We start from the raw sequence: 14,242 nt of genomic DNA on the forward strand, positions 1-14,242 counted from the left end.
AATTAAATTATAAGATAATTCTAATAAATTAGAAAATGTTATTTACTACTTACTAGAACTATTTGAGGAACTTTCTAACTCTTATTGATTAGAGTTATAGTAGAAAATTGGCTTAGTGAATTTGTTTGGAATTATTTATATTATTATACTTATATCACTTTATGTTAATTGTTTTGTTTCTTTTTTCTTTTTTCTTGGTTGATCAAAAACACAAAACAAAAAACCCACTACCAACCTCTGAATTCAACAGTATTTTTCCAGAACAGATCGTGTACTGAAACATAAACGTATGTGCCATGAAAATCATGACAAAAAACTAAACAGATGTGCCATCAAAGGTGGCCTTCTGACATCCGAGGAAGATTCTGGCTTTTCTACATCACCAAAAGATAACTCACTGCCAAAAAAGAAAAGGCAGAAAGCAGAGAAAAAATCTTCTGGAATGGACAAAGAGAGTGCTTTGGACAAATCTGATCTGAAGAAAGATAAAAATGATTACTTGCCTCTTTATTCTTCAAGTACTAAAGTAAAAGATGAGTATATGGTAGCAGAATATGCTGTTGAAATGCCACATTCTTCAGTTGGCGGATCACATTTAGAAGATGCATCAGGAGAAATACACCCACCTAAGTTAGTTCTCAAAAAAATTAATAGTAAGAGAAGTCTAAAACAGCCACTGGAGCAGAACCAAACGATTTCACCTTTATCCACATACGAAGAGAGCAAAGTTTCAAAGTATGCTTTTGAACTTGTGGATAAACAAGCTTTACTGGACTCAGAAGGCAATGCTGACATTGATCAGGTTGATAATTTGCAAGAGGGGCCCAGTAAACCTGTGCACAGTAGTACTAATTATGATGATGCCATGCAGTTTTTGAAGAAAAAGCGATATCTTCAAGCAGCAAGTAACAACAGCAGGGAGTATGCGCTGAACGTGGGTACGATAGCTTCTCAGCCTTCAGTAACACAAGCAGCTGTGGCAAGTGTCATCGATGAAAGTACCACAGCATCCATATTAGATTCACAGGCACTGAATGTGGAGATGAAGAGTAACCATGACAAAAATGTTATTCCAGATGAGGTACTGCAGACTCTGTTGGATCATTATTCCAATAAAGCTAATGGACAGCATGAGATATCATTCAGTGTTGCGGACACTGAAGTAACTTCTAGCATATCAATAAATTCTTCAGAAGTACCTGAGGTCACCCAGTCAGAGAGTGTTGGATCAAGCTCCCAAGCATCCTCTTCAGATAAAGCCAACATGTTGCAGGAATACTCAAAGTTTCTGCAACAGGCTTTGGACAGAACTAGCCAAAATGATGCCTATTTGAATAGCCCAAGCCTTAACTTTGTGACTGATAACCAGACCCTTCCAAATCAGCCAGCATTCTCTTCCATAGACAAGCAGGTCTATGCCACCATGCCCATCAACAGCTTTCGATCAGGAATGAATTCTCCATTAAGAACAACTCCAGATAAGTCCCACTTTGGACTAATAGTTGGTGATTCACAGCACTCGTTTCCCTTTTCAGGTGATGAGACAAACCATGCTTCTGCCACATCAACACAGGACTTTTTGGATCAAGTGACTTCTCAGAAGAAAGCTGAGGCTCAGCCTGTCCACCAAGCTTACCAAATGAGCTCCTTTGAACAGCCCTTCCGTGCTCCATATCATGGATCGAGAGCTGGAATAGCCACTCAGTTTAGCACTGCCAATGGACAGGTGAACCTTCGGGGACCAGGGACAAGTGCTGAATTTTCAGAATTTCCCTTGGTGAATGTAAATGATAATAGAGCTGGGATGACGTCTTCACCCGATGCCACAACTGGCCAGACTTTTGGCTAAAAAAATGTGTAAATAATACTGGCACTTTAGAACAGATTAATCAAGAGTGGGGTTACTCTGTGTAAATGGAGTGCTGTACAGATTTAAGAGCAATGCGTAATAACAAGTTAAGCTGATATGAATAGCAAGATAATCCAATAACTGCATTTTGTTTGGTTAGTCAGCATTCTTTGAACTGCCTTACATGTTGTCACCTTTATAGAAGCAATGCATTACTTGTTTTAGATCAGAAACTTGCTATTCCACTTACACCAAGTTTAAAAGGAAAAAAAAGACTTTCGCACAATTGTTTCCTAACTGATAACATTGTACATTCTTAGGAGATTAGTAATTGTGTGAAATTTACTCATACTGTTTCTAAGTTTTGCAGCATAGTCATTGCACTTCAGCAGGGAATCTGAGTATACTTTACAGACAGAGTGAACTTAAAAGTTTAATGTCAAGAGATTATGGCTAAATAAATTAGTGTGTCCTACAGGGGGAAAAAAGAAACCAAGAAACCACCTTTTAAAGAGAATGATATGCCATATACCCTTGATTTTCATTTTGCATTATATTGACGTGTTTTTTTTTTTTTTTGAAGAAAAAAGTAATAAAAATCGGATAGTCTAAGACTCCACTATTTAAAAGCCTAATTACTTTTAAAATATGCATACTTTCAAAACTTTACCAAAATACTCAACTGTTAAAGCATTCACTTCTCTATGGAAGTATGCATATTGGTGTCAGTTTCTTTGTACAGTTGTACCTAGATATTTTTTATGATTTTTCATGTGCAGGTATCAAGGTTTTGAGGTTTTAGTAAAAAAATATTCTGTAGATTACATTCCCAAGAACATAATGCTTACACAAAATGTATATTCCACGTTTTAAAGCTTAATTGTATTTTACTTTACATATACACTTCAGTTAACATAGAGCACTTAGAATCTATTTGGTATTTTTGATTTCTCAAAGTAAAAAAAAAATTAGATTTTTTAGGTTTGATATGGTTGTGTCATAATCATCTCATAATTGACAATTTTAATTTTTGGCAATAAAAATAAATTGGGGTATCTTTGGAACTGTAAAATATGGTTTAATCCTTCTCTTTCTAGAATCTTGATTGAATAATTAAACAGTATCCAGAGAAACTAAAGGAATGGGCATTTTAATTGATTATTTTATCTTGAGTTACTTTTTAATGAACACTGCTCATTACAACTTCACAAACCAAAAGTGTTTACTAATTCCAGTAACTACAGTTTCTTTTTCAGCTAGATGAGTGATCGGAAATTTTTTGTTGCATTTCAAAATCGAAATAAACTACAGACTTTATCCTTATACCATGAATGTTTTTTTTTTTTAATACTCTGTCTTAAAATAATACAGCATGGTACAATAAATAGTGCTTTTTAATATACACACACACACACACACACACACACACACACTTTTCTGAAGAATGATGGTTTGAGTTACACATTGGGCAGTTTTGATTTTTGGAAATAACATTAGTTACATTGATTCTATCATCCTCTTTGGTTTATTCCAACTTTTTTTGTTTTTTAAATTCCTGCCATCTTTGTCACAATGCACATACTGATATGCATATACCAGTGAAAATATAAAATTCCCTTGGAAGATGAAACTTTGTTGTTAATTTCAATTTTAATTCTTATACTCACCCTATAAATCTCCATTCTTTGTTTCAATATAGAATATGTTATCCATTTAAATTATTTTTTTCTTTTATTTAATGTTCTCCCAAGACTGTTCTCATTTTTAAAAAGGGAACAAAGAACTATCCACCTTTATCATCCCTCATTTATATTCATTTTTCTTGGAATATATTGGTGTTTTTGTAATAAGGAATATAAATTATGTTTAATGTACTTTTCTCTACACTTTGGTTATTAAGCTTTGCCTGAAATACTAGTTTTCCCGTTTGACAGCTTTCTTTGCTGCCAAATTCTTCAAGAATTTTAGACTTCTTTGAAGTAAATATTTAAGTTCTGCCATTATTAACTCTTAAGATTGGTGTGTGTTATGTTGTGCATTACATAATTGCAAAAGGCTTCACTCAGGTGAGATGTTAAAAATGGAACTGTGCTCACCCTAGATAGGTATTTGTATTTTTCTCATATTACTTTTGATAAAAGTAGTCACTTATTTCCTGCATTGAATTTTTTTTTCTTTTTTTTTCTTTTTGAGCCTGATAACAAATTTTGTTCCATTGAGAACTTGATATAATTCTTGGTACAATGTAAAGTTATTTGTTTGTTTTAGCATCACCAGCACAGTTTTTAGAATGTGACTCTGTTGCTGAGCAATTAGGGTAAGCTTAGGAAGGAAGGCCTTTGAAAATGGTAGTTATGCAAGCAGAATTTCAGGTGTTGCATTCCTGTCTTCAACACATTTCTTTAAATCTACATAATGGCAGACTTTTCTATAAGGTTATAAGCATTTTTTAAATAAGTGATACTCAGCCAGCATAACTTATTGACTTACCATTTAAGTATAGTCATCACTCTCTTACTGTGAAATTCTAAATGCCTACCAGAGTTACCTTGTATTATCATCATATGATAAACATCTCAACAGTTTTGGGTTTCCCCACTTTGGTTTAGAAAGTTATTTAATTTCTATCTGGGCATTGATAGAAAAAGTAAATAACCTTGTGTGCTGCTTTTGCAATTCATGCTTTTCATTTCTAAAAGCGAGCACGTTCTATAAAAACATGCTCATACACCCTTTAACTATTGATCAATGTGAGTGAGGTGTGCTTTTTCACGTGGAATCTACTCACGTTTGAAGATTGGGATCATCATGTTAGATGAGGTAATATCTCTGAAACATCTTCTAAAGGGTTTTTTTTTTAAACTTCTTATTGCACACACACTTCATTTGGTTTTGAATATATGAGTGGCTCTTAAATGTTTGGATCTATGTACAAATATGGTACTTGATATGGTAGGAATCCATCTTCTTAGCTCTGGCTGAGGATGCCAGCAGTCGGGTCATTTTATCTTGAGGCAGAAGAGGCCTTGTGCTCAGGGCAGGATATCATTTCCACAGATGAGAGACACTTGCAAAGTGCCAGCTAGATTAGATCTTTTGCCACTTCTTTCATTTTATTAATTTGGGTTTTTAAAGGGCTGTTTTAAAAAGAAGCCGGGAAACTTTAAAAGTAGGCATTACTGTAGTACTATGTTTCTTAGACTTAGGACATTTTAAACTAGAACTCATTTTTTTCACAGTATATTTACTTGAAAAAAGCACTATTATAATCAATGAGAAATATTTTGAGTCTGCAATTTAATTTATACCTTTTCCGTTTCAAATTGCTTTATTTCAGGGAAATAATTTTCCAATTGTTTTTGCTATATTCTGCAAATAAAAACCATGTTTCCTTTTTTCACTTAAACTTTGGTAGGAAACAAACTAAAGCAGACAAACATTTCTTGTTATGTTTGTTGCTTTCTTTAATCCAATGGATAAAAAAGTAAAACCCTGTAAACATTATTTTATTTTTTTATGCAATACCATGCTGTAAATATGGTTCATCAAATAAGGATGTACCTATGATTGAATCTTTAATTCTGCACAGTTAGAGTTTATATATAAACGTGTCTTGACAATCAAGGACTTTTATGTGAGTCTTCCTTTATGATGTTTATTAATGTTATGCATTCCATTTGTTTTGAAGTGAGTACCAATGTGCTAATTTGTATTGTCTGAAAGTATGTAATGTTTTTACAGCTTGTTTTTAAGACTCTGTAAATATGTACAAACAAATCACAGTACTGCTTTATGTTAGAAGGCATATGATGTTGTACTGTATGTAAGCAATAATACATAGCAGTGCTAACTTTACAAGTAGCATCAGGAAAGTTCTAAAAACATTTCAGAGTTATTAATTATCCTTATTTCATTTAATATTGATTATCTTTAATCAGTTTTTATAAGCAAATTCCATTGTTCCTCCTACTGGGACATAACACTGTTTACACAGCATAATTGAAGATGCAGGGGAGACAGGCTAAATCTGACTTCATCTGTACTCACTTTCACTAAGCATTGAATGGCCTTACCACTCTTCTGCAAGATGGAGGAAGACCGCAAAACTTAGTGCCCATCACACTGAAGGAAGGGATGTGGTTTTGTTTTTTTTTTCCCTGCTTCTGTACTGCTACCTAACTTTGTGGTTTGCTTTGGATTTTACTATTTGTTTCTGTTTTAGATTCAAGCCCGTAAGTTTTGAGGTGACTTCAGCTCCATTGTGAAATAGATAGTTCTCTTCATATTTCATAACTACATTTCAATAATTCTGAACTTTCTACTTTGATTTTTAGATACTTATTTTTCAAGCTTGATTTCTCAGCTGATCAGATGAATTTATTCAACTTCAATACAAAGAAAGACAAACCTATTGTAGTTTGAAGTGAGTAGATATTATACTGTACAGAACAGCTAACTATTTGAACACACACATCACTGCTTTAGAAATAAAACCGCCAATTTATAAATGTATATGACCTACATTTTATAGGAAAAATGTTTTTAAATGCTAGTCATTTATATAATGTGCTTTGAAGGATTTGCTAGTCCACTTCTGTCACTTTTTAGTACACTGGTATCTTTTATATGTAATGTATGCTTTTTATTATTGTAGCAAAGCATTTCAGTAGAAAGAATTTTGCAACAATATGGGGAAATTTTTCATTGTTGGATTTGAATTATACTGGATTTTATCTGTGTAGTCTTACTTGTCTTTATTTTAATGCTGTCTGGAAGGGAACTTGGTATCCAAATAAAGCAGGTAACCTCATTTTACTTCAAGGGCATACTGTGTAGTGCTGAATTTAATCTGAAAATCTGATGATTTTGAAAGAAAAACAAGTTTATAAAAATTGTACAGAAGAAATTAAATGTGTGATGGAAATCCTGATGGTGGAGCACGTTGAATTTTCTGATACATAGTGTTATTTTCGTGGGATCCCCTATACCTTCTTTGTATTTCAGCTAATAAAGGAAAAAACCCTGTCATTAAAACTGGTAGGATAATAGGATATTCTGATTATACAGTATTACTTTTCCTATCCCATTTTTCTGACCTTTTCTCAATCACTGTAAATTTTTATTTTCTATTTCCTATTGATAATTAAATATGTACATATTATAGATGCTGTTGTATAGAAACTGAATGAATTGGGATGCTATGCTTGAATGAGTAGCTAAGTGAAAATATTTGATGGATACTGAGAGTTCATAAAATGCCAGAGCAGATTTATTAGGAAAAGGCGGGGAGGCATCGTGTTTCTTGGGAGGTAACAGCAGGTGGTTTCTTCAACCTAGGAAATCAGTATGAAGGAGTCAACTGCAAACTCAGTATCAGATACAAAGTTGGGCTCTTCTCCCTCCGCCCCCCCCCATATGAGCACTAAATTTCAAAATCTACTCAGGTGAAAATTGCTTTGCAATGAAACTTACCACATTGAAATTTTCACTGTTAAATAAAAAGATATTTGTGATATTTTTAAATACAAACTTTTACATCAGTAGTCAGCAGCCTGACAATTAAAATTTGGTAAGTCAGTATATTTTGCCCTCCACATAGAATTGTTTTTAAACAATTGGGCGGAATTTTTGTTTGTTTAAATACTTTTTATTGTCATTGTAAAAAAATCTTGCTTGACCCCATATTATGCTATGAATGAATTGCTGAGCCTTTACAATACAATGAAAGTCTGTTTCGTGCATAGTCATGGAACATAGAAATGTTCTTTAAGCTGTCATATTCATAAGAGGTTTAATGAGTTTCACAGCTATTGCCAGTATTGTCATATAGTTAACCTTGCCATTTGGAGTTTATAATACCATTTTATGTATTGTGATACTAAAGGAAGTTGTTTTGCTTTATTTTTAAATTGAATTATTAGACTAACTTATATTTGCAAATTCTGCATTTTAAATGTGGACACTGGCTGTTTGAAAAATAAAGTACAGAATACAGTTTTATGGATAATTTTCTAGCTGAATTTTTCACAATCTTTTGAACCAAATAGTTAATGGTAAATATGCAAAAAGCGTGGTGCATAGTTAATAGTAAAGAGAAGAGGGTGTCTTTGGAATTAACAGTTACACAAATTGAGTAACAATTATCAGGGCCTTTACTATAGCTTTGTGTGGAATGTTATTTATTAGAGAGTTCTAAAGTGCAAGAGTCAGATGTTACTGTCACTAAGTATTTTAGATTTGAAATATGTTTATCATAGGGCTAATATATGTGATTTTTTTTCTTTACAGATAAGATTCTATTAACTCACCATCAATAGCATGCGTGGGATTTTTTTTTTCCTTTCACTCGTAGAAATAGATTTGTTCCCATCATCTACCACCTTGCCAGTACTCTAGCTTGTGACCAGCGGGATGCCTTGTAAGAAAGGTGTCTGCAGTGGAGTGCAGTCTGGGTCCATGGAACAAATTTAAAATAGTTGGTCCTTGCAGAGATCAATCCTAGGACCCTGGCCTTATTAGCATGGTGCTTTAACCAATTGTACGTAATAATACCATTGATAGTCTACTAATGCATTTCCCAGACCCTGGTTTTTCTTGAATGATTAGGAACGGTGGGGAGAGGGGTGGGGAGATATTCTACATGATACGTCTCCCATCTTCTGAAGAACATAAGAAAAAATAAAATTGAAGTCACTTGAATTAATGTGTTGTCATTGAGTCTTAATTTATTATGCACAAAGTGAGTATGAAGATTTTTCTGATTCTGTGTTTGAACAGAATTTAATTTTTTTTTCCAGAGTGCTGGCTGTTCAATTTTTCCCCCTTTTGGTAAACCTGATAAGTATTAGAAAAGTTATATCCATATGATGAATAAAGAATTAATTGAGGTAAAAAGACTTACATGAATGAAAGCTAAAATTTGGGTATCATAATTTTAGTTCTTTTGTCATTTTCAAATATGAAATGGACACTTAGAGTAAAACATTCTCATGCACACACTTGCAGATGTATAAGAACTGGGATGTGAAGTGTGACACTAACTGAGAATGACATTTCAAAGTGATTTTCAGTGCCTGGGAAAACAAGTTTAGAAATGGACTTGAATGGCTAAATAGAGAACATTTGATCATTTGCATACTTACCTACTTATACAGGTGAACTTTTAAAGTTGTAACCTTAGTTTTCCCTAGCTTCTCCCATTCTTAATGAGATTCTGAAACTGTGATGCTTGTGTCCATATGGGGAAAGGAGCCAAAGAAGTGCATTACCCGTGACAGTGATTGTGTTTTCTATTGATTTGAATCTTTCGATAGTTCTTTGATCCTGTATTCATTAATCATTCATCATCTACTTAGTAACAGGCATTGTGCTAGATGCAAATAATAGATGCTTGAGGTTACTAGCATCTTCATTTGGCCACGTGAGAGGTATAGTGGGATCAGCTACAGGCTGCAGTATTGTACTTTAGATTATTAAAGCAAACATCGAGTGTTAAGATGTGTTGAGTGCTATGCTGAGTAATTTGCATCTAATTTCTCAACAATTGGGTAAATATAGTTATTCCCTGTTTGGGATAGTTTTCTAGAAAATATAATTTTAATAAGTTCCAAAATATAGAAAATACATACAGAACGATATAGTGAAAATAGAGAAAATTGTCAAAAATTATCCCCTACTTAAAAAACTTAATGGGTAGGATTTAAGCCTGAACTGTGGAGGTGAGAAAATACGAGTAGACTTTGTTTTGAAGGAACTGGTCTATCACCCAACCTGAGATTCACAAACTTGAAGGTAAAAATATACTAGAAGATCACACCAGTACTACACTGGGTGTTGGACGTGATTGGTGAAAGATACTTTCTTGGAAGTAGAACTAACTGAACCAAAGCTCTAGTCATTCTAGCACAGTCTTCGTGGAAAAATGTTAATTGTTTTTTCTTTGTTCTTTTGGTTTTGGGTTGGAGTCTCACTCCAGCCCAGGTTGGAGTGCAATGGAAAGCTCACAGCCACTGCAGCCTCAACCTGCTGGGCTCAAGGGATCCTTCAACCTCAGCCTTCCAAGTAGCTGGAACTACAGGTGCACACCACCACTTTTGACTAATTTTTTGATTTGTAGAGACGAGGTCTCACCAAGTTGCCCAGGCTGGTCTCGAACCCCTGGGCTCAGGCAATCCTCTCGCCTCCACTTCCCAAAGTGCTGGGATCACAGGCTTGAGCCACCGCACCCAGCCAAGACGTTAATATTTTAAACCCCTTGAAGTCATACATTACTTGTTCACTCCTCCCACTGTCATTATGGTACTCTATGTTAAATGACTTACACTAGTTACTAATTATTCAAGACCTTCTCTTTCTTGATTATTTCCTTCAAAGTCTTTGGGCCACTGTGAAAGCCCCTTTAAAGCCTCCAACATGATAGTCTCCCTTTGTTTCTTTATAGGAGTTTCAGTACCATCAATTAGAAAAATTTTGTCACTGACAATATGAGAGTTAAGACTGATGGGTAGAGCACAAGATGTCAAAAAGGATATGACGGTAAACACATGCAGGGCGGTTTAGGACCTCCTAGAAGGTGACTTGGCTGAGAGTGGTCGTGTGCATTTTGTTGAATTGGCCCTCATGATTTGAGAGCAGATGGCACTCAAAGCATAAGGGAAGAATTGTACAATCTAGTAAGGTGTGTGCAAAAATATGTATTCTTGAGGAAAGTCTAAGGCACTATATCCAATGCTGCATGAGATAGCTTTAAATGGGCTAGGTATTGGTTTTTTGTTGAGGATAACTGTGAGACAGTAGAGATGTAGTTTGATAATATTCGATGGGCTGCATGGGCAGATAAGGGACAGTAACATGTCCAGGGGGTATAAGAGTCAGGAGACTTGAATCACTGCTCTGCCTTGATCTGTCCGCTTAGCTTTGTTCAAGTCACTTATCCTTTCTGAACTTCAACTGTTTTTCATCTGCAAAATGAGGATAATAGAAATGCCCATCCAAGTGGCTGTGAGAGAGAACTTGTAAACTCACTCAACTGAACATATTTTCTATTCAGCTTTTACAAGTAGCACAAAGGCAAGATCGGGCAGAGTTGGACAAGTGTTGAAAATCTCATTTCATGTAAAGCAGAGCGTGTAATAAATTGGACTTGCAGACAATATTCTATTTCAAAAGATTGAAGAAGATACGAGAGAGTCCGTCTGGACTTAATTGACCGTCAAGGAATAACTAGTTAGTGAGGTGGAAGTGATAGGAACTTTGTAAGGAAGAGATTATTTATCTCGTGGTTTGTGCTCACCAACAGATGGAGTGTCAGGTATTATCAAGCACATGCCCTAAACTTTAGGAACACAGAATTTAAAAAGCTCAATTAAAAAGTGTGATTCTGTTATCAGAGACCCTAAAAGGGACAGGACATTCTGGAGAAAGTCTGAGAAGCAATAGGCAGAAATACCATCCTACAAAAGTCAGAAAGTATATTGAGGTGGAGTATGCCCAATTTCTCACTGCTAAGCTGTTGGTTAATCATGGTTAGGAGCATGGCTGTTCTATGAGGCAAAGGCAGAATTATGGTCAATGAGACTGGAATGTTGGAACCAGCTTTTTTCTCTTTTTTTCCTCCTACATTTATTTTACTTTCATCACTTCTGTCTCCCTTGTTTTCTTCCTCCTGAATGACTGTTCATGTGCCATGACAGTTGTACATCAAATGGAGATGACCTTCCGTATGGGATACCCTGCCTCTCATGCAAGTTAGTCTTATTTATCTTAAGTGGTTATTAGTATAGAGATTTCAGGAAAATTTCCTTTTTTTTTTTTTAGTTGGAGCCTCACTCTGTCACGCAGGCTGGAGTGCAGTGGCACATTCACGGTCACTGCAGCCTCAACCTGCTGGGCTCAGGTGATTCTTCCACCTCAGCCTTCCAAGTAGCTAGAACTACAGGCATGCACCACCACACCTGGCTAATTTTTTTATTTATTGTAGTGATGAGGTCTCGCCAAGTTGCCCAGGCTGGTCTCGAACCCGTGGGCTCAGGCAATCCCCTCACCTCGGCCTCCCAAAGTGCTGGGATTATAGGCATGAGCTACTGCGTCCAGCCATTTCAGGAAAATGTAAAACTAAATTGTTCATCAGTTGGATTTGTGCGGAAGCTTCTTGAAGACACTTCGTTCACAGAGCATAAAGCTGCCTCACACATAAGCAGGTATACATGAACAATGTCATCAGGTAAAGGAGGCATCAGGACTGCTCTTCGAAGGTATTAGCAATGATGGTGGAGACTCACTGGCGTTAAGATGATGCTTGGTCAGAATTCTACACTTGCCACAACCTTCTAGGCAAGATTTCCAGAGGGGAGACGCAAGGATCAATGACTCGTAGGAAACAAGGTACCGTCTTAATATGTGCCGGGACTGGATGCTGTAATTCCAGTCCTTTGGGAGTCTGAAATGAGAGGATCACTTGAGCCCAGGAGTTCAAGACCAGCCTGGGCAACATAGCAAGACCCCATCTCTCATATTCTTTTTAAAGAAAAAATGTGCTGGGCCTGTTTCTCAGACCCTACTGTAGAAAAGAGCCAAAGGATATGGCGGGAATTCAAGGCCTCTGAAGCCATTTCCTTCCCATTGGCACCTTACTACCCTCTGGCTGATGAAAGCCCTTCAATTTATGAGAATAGAGTGGATAAAGAGTAGGCTGGCTAGGACTCAGCAGTGAGCGCGTGGGCCCCAGCCCTCTCCTCACCTCAGTTGCATAAATACAAGTAAAGAAGCAAAAAAGATGCATGTCCACGTGTGTGGCCTGTGAATGGAAAATGCCTTGCTGACTGCTGGCCCTGGTTCAGTACAGCTTCTGTGATCTGATCGATCAGAGGCAACTCGTGAATGGCAGGACTTGTGAATATTTCTCAGATTCTTTGGAAATCTCCCTCCATTTGCTGCCAGCACAACCCAAGCCACCTCCAGGTCTTGCCGGGGCTTCTGCAAGTCTCTGCACATCTGCTTTTGTTGGCTTCCAGGTAACAACTGTGTGAAAACCCTTCAGAAGCTGCCCCATTGCTATTTGGATAAACACCAAACTCCTTACTGTGACCCTACATGGTCATCCGCTACCCATAACCCCGACCTCTCATCCTCTTTGTTTTCACTACTGGAAAAGTATTTCACTTTTCCAGCAAATACTTGGTCATGCCCCCTTTGGCCACAGATATACCCTCTGTTAAGCCCCGCACCCGAACCTTTGGATTTCAGCCCAAGGATCACTTGCTCAGAAGAGCTTATCCTGATTTTCCTGATGAGGTAATTGCAACCATTCAGAGTCTCTGACCAGCCCAGACTGTTAGTTATGATATGCTTATTAGTGTGAGAATCCGATTAATGTCTGTTTGCCCTGCCTGTCCAGAGTGGTTTTGCTGCCCATTGAGTGTTCATTGTTGGCCTTGGTGCTTGGTGACCAACAGACGTTTGGTGAATGTGGTTGAAGCAGCAAGTCCAGGCCCTATATGTTACACCCGAGGGTGCAAAGAGAGCTTGCAGGTCCCATAGAAGAATCACTGCCAGGGAGCGAGGTTCTGGAGAACAGCAGTAGGACCGGAAGACTAGTCATGTGACTTCCAGAATGGGTAGGGGTGGGGGCAAATAGTGGATTCTGAAACCAACAGATAACTGATCTGGATTTCAGTCTCCATAAAATTCTAGAATGCTCATAACAACTCTGCCAGGTAGGCTTGGTGGGTCTTATTAACTCCATGCTAATAAGGAAGCTGAGCCTCCAACACATTAAAGACCTTGAAGCCGGGCTCGGTGGCTCAGCCTGTAATCCCGCGCCTTGGGAGGCTGAGGTGAGTGGATTGCCTGAGCCCGCGGGTTTGCGACCCACCTGGGCAACTTGGCGAGACCTCATCTCTACAATAAATCAAAAAATTAGCCGGGTGTGGTAGCGCGCCCCTGTAATTCCAGCTACTTGAAAGGCTGAGGCGGAAGGATCACCGGAGCCCAGCAGGTTGAGGCTGTGGTGGCTGGGAGTGGCCACTGCACTCCAGTCTGGGCGACAGAGTGAGACTCCAACTCAAAAAAAATAAAATAAAATAAAAATAAAGACCTTGAGCAAGGTCACAGTGACAAGAGAGAACCAGGACTCAGATTCAGACCTGACTTCGCTTGTCTACACTCCTGAAGATCCGTCACTGGGTCTTCCTTTTATGATATTTAAGTAAATACTAAATACTATTTATGTTGTCCCAGTCCAGTAAGGCTGCCACCATCATCATAAAATAAATAGACCCTGTTTCTTAGGCTCCTTTCTGTATGAAAAACTTTTTTCATGTCCCCATCAGATCCTGGCCTGTGACAAATGCCAGGTGGCTGATAGAGGGAAAATGACTTTCTCTTGTCAAAGAG

General features: G+C 37.2%; 1 protein-coding gene across 5 annotated transcripts in view; it reads left to right on the plus strand.

The window, feature by feature from the left end:
- The window catches only part of ZNF148 (zinc finger protein 148), a 141,334-nt gene extending 132,786 nt beyond the window's left edge, over positions 1-8,548 (plus strand). For all 5 annotated transcript variants that reach the window (XM_021706358.1, XM_021706357.1, XM_008072874.2 and 2 more), the window contains one exon: positions 251-8,548. In XM_021706358.1, the coding sequence (XP_021562033.1) occupies positions 251-1,849 (1,599 nt within the window). In that variant the 3' untranslated portion in view covers positions 1,850-8,548. The remainder of the gene's footprint in view (positions 1-250) is intronic.
- The last annotated feature ends 5,694 nt before the right edge of the window (positions 8,549-14,242 follow it).

Source organism: Carlito syrichta, unplaced genomic scaffold (assembly GCF_000164805.1).
Source record: "Carlito syrichta isolate Samal-C Ts95f unplaced genomic scaffold, Tarsius_syrichta-2.0.1 Scaffold315477, whole genome shotgun sequence".
NCBI classification, from domain to species: Eukaryota; Metazoa; Chordata; class Mammalia; order Primates; family Tarsiidae; genus Carlito; species Carlito syrichta.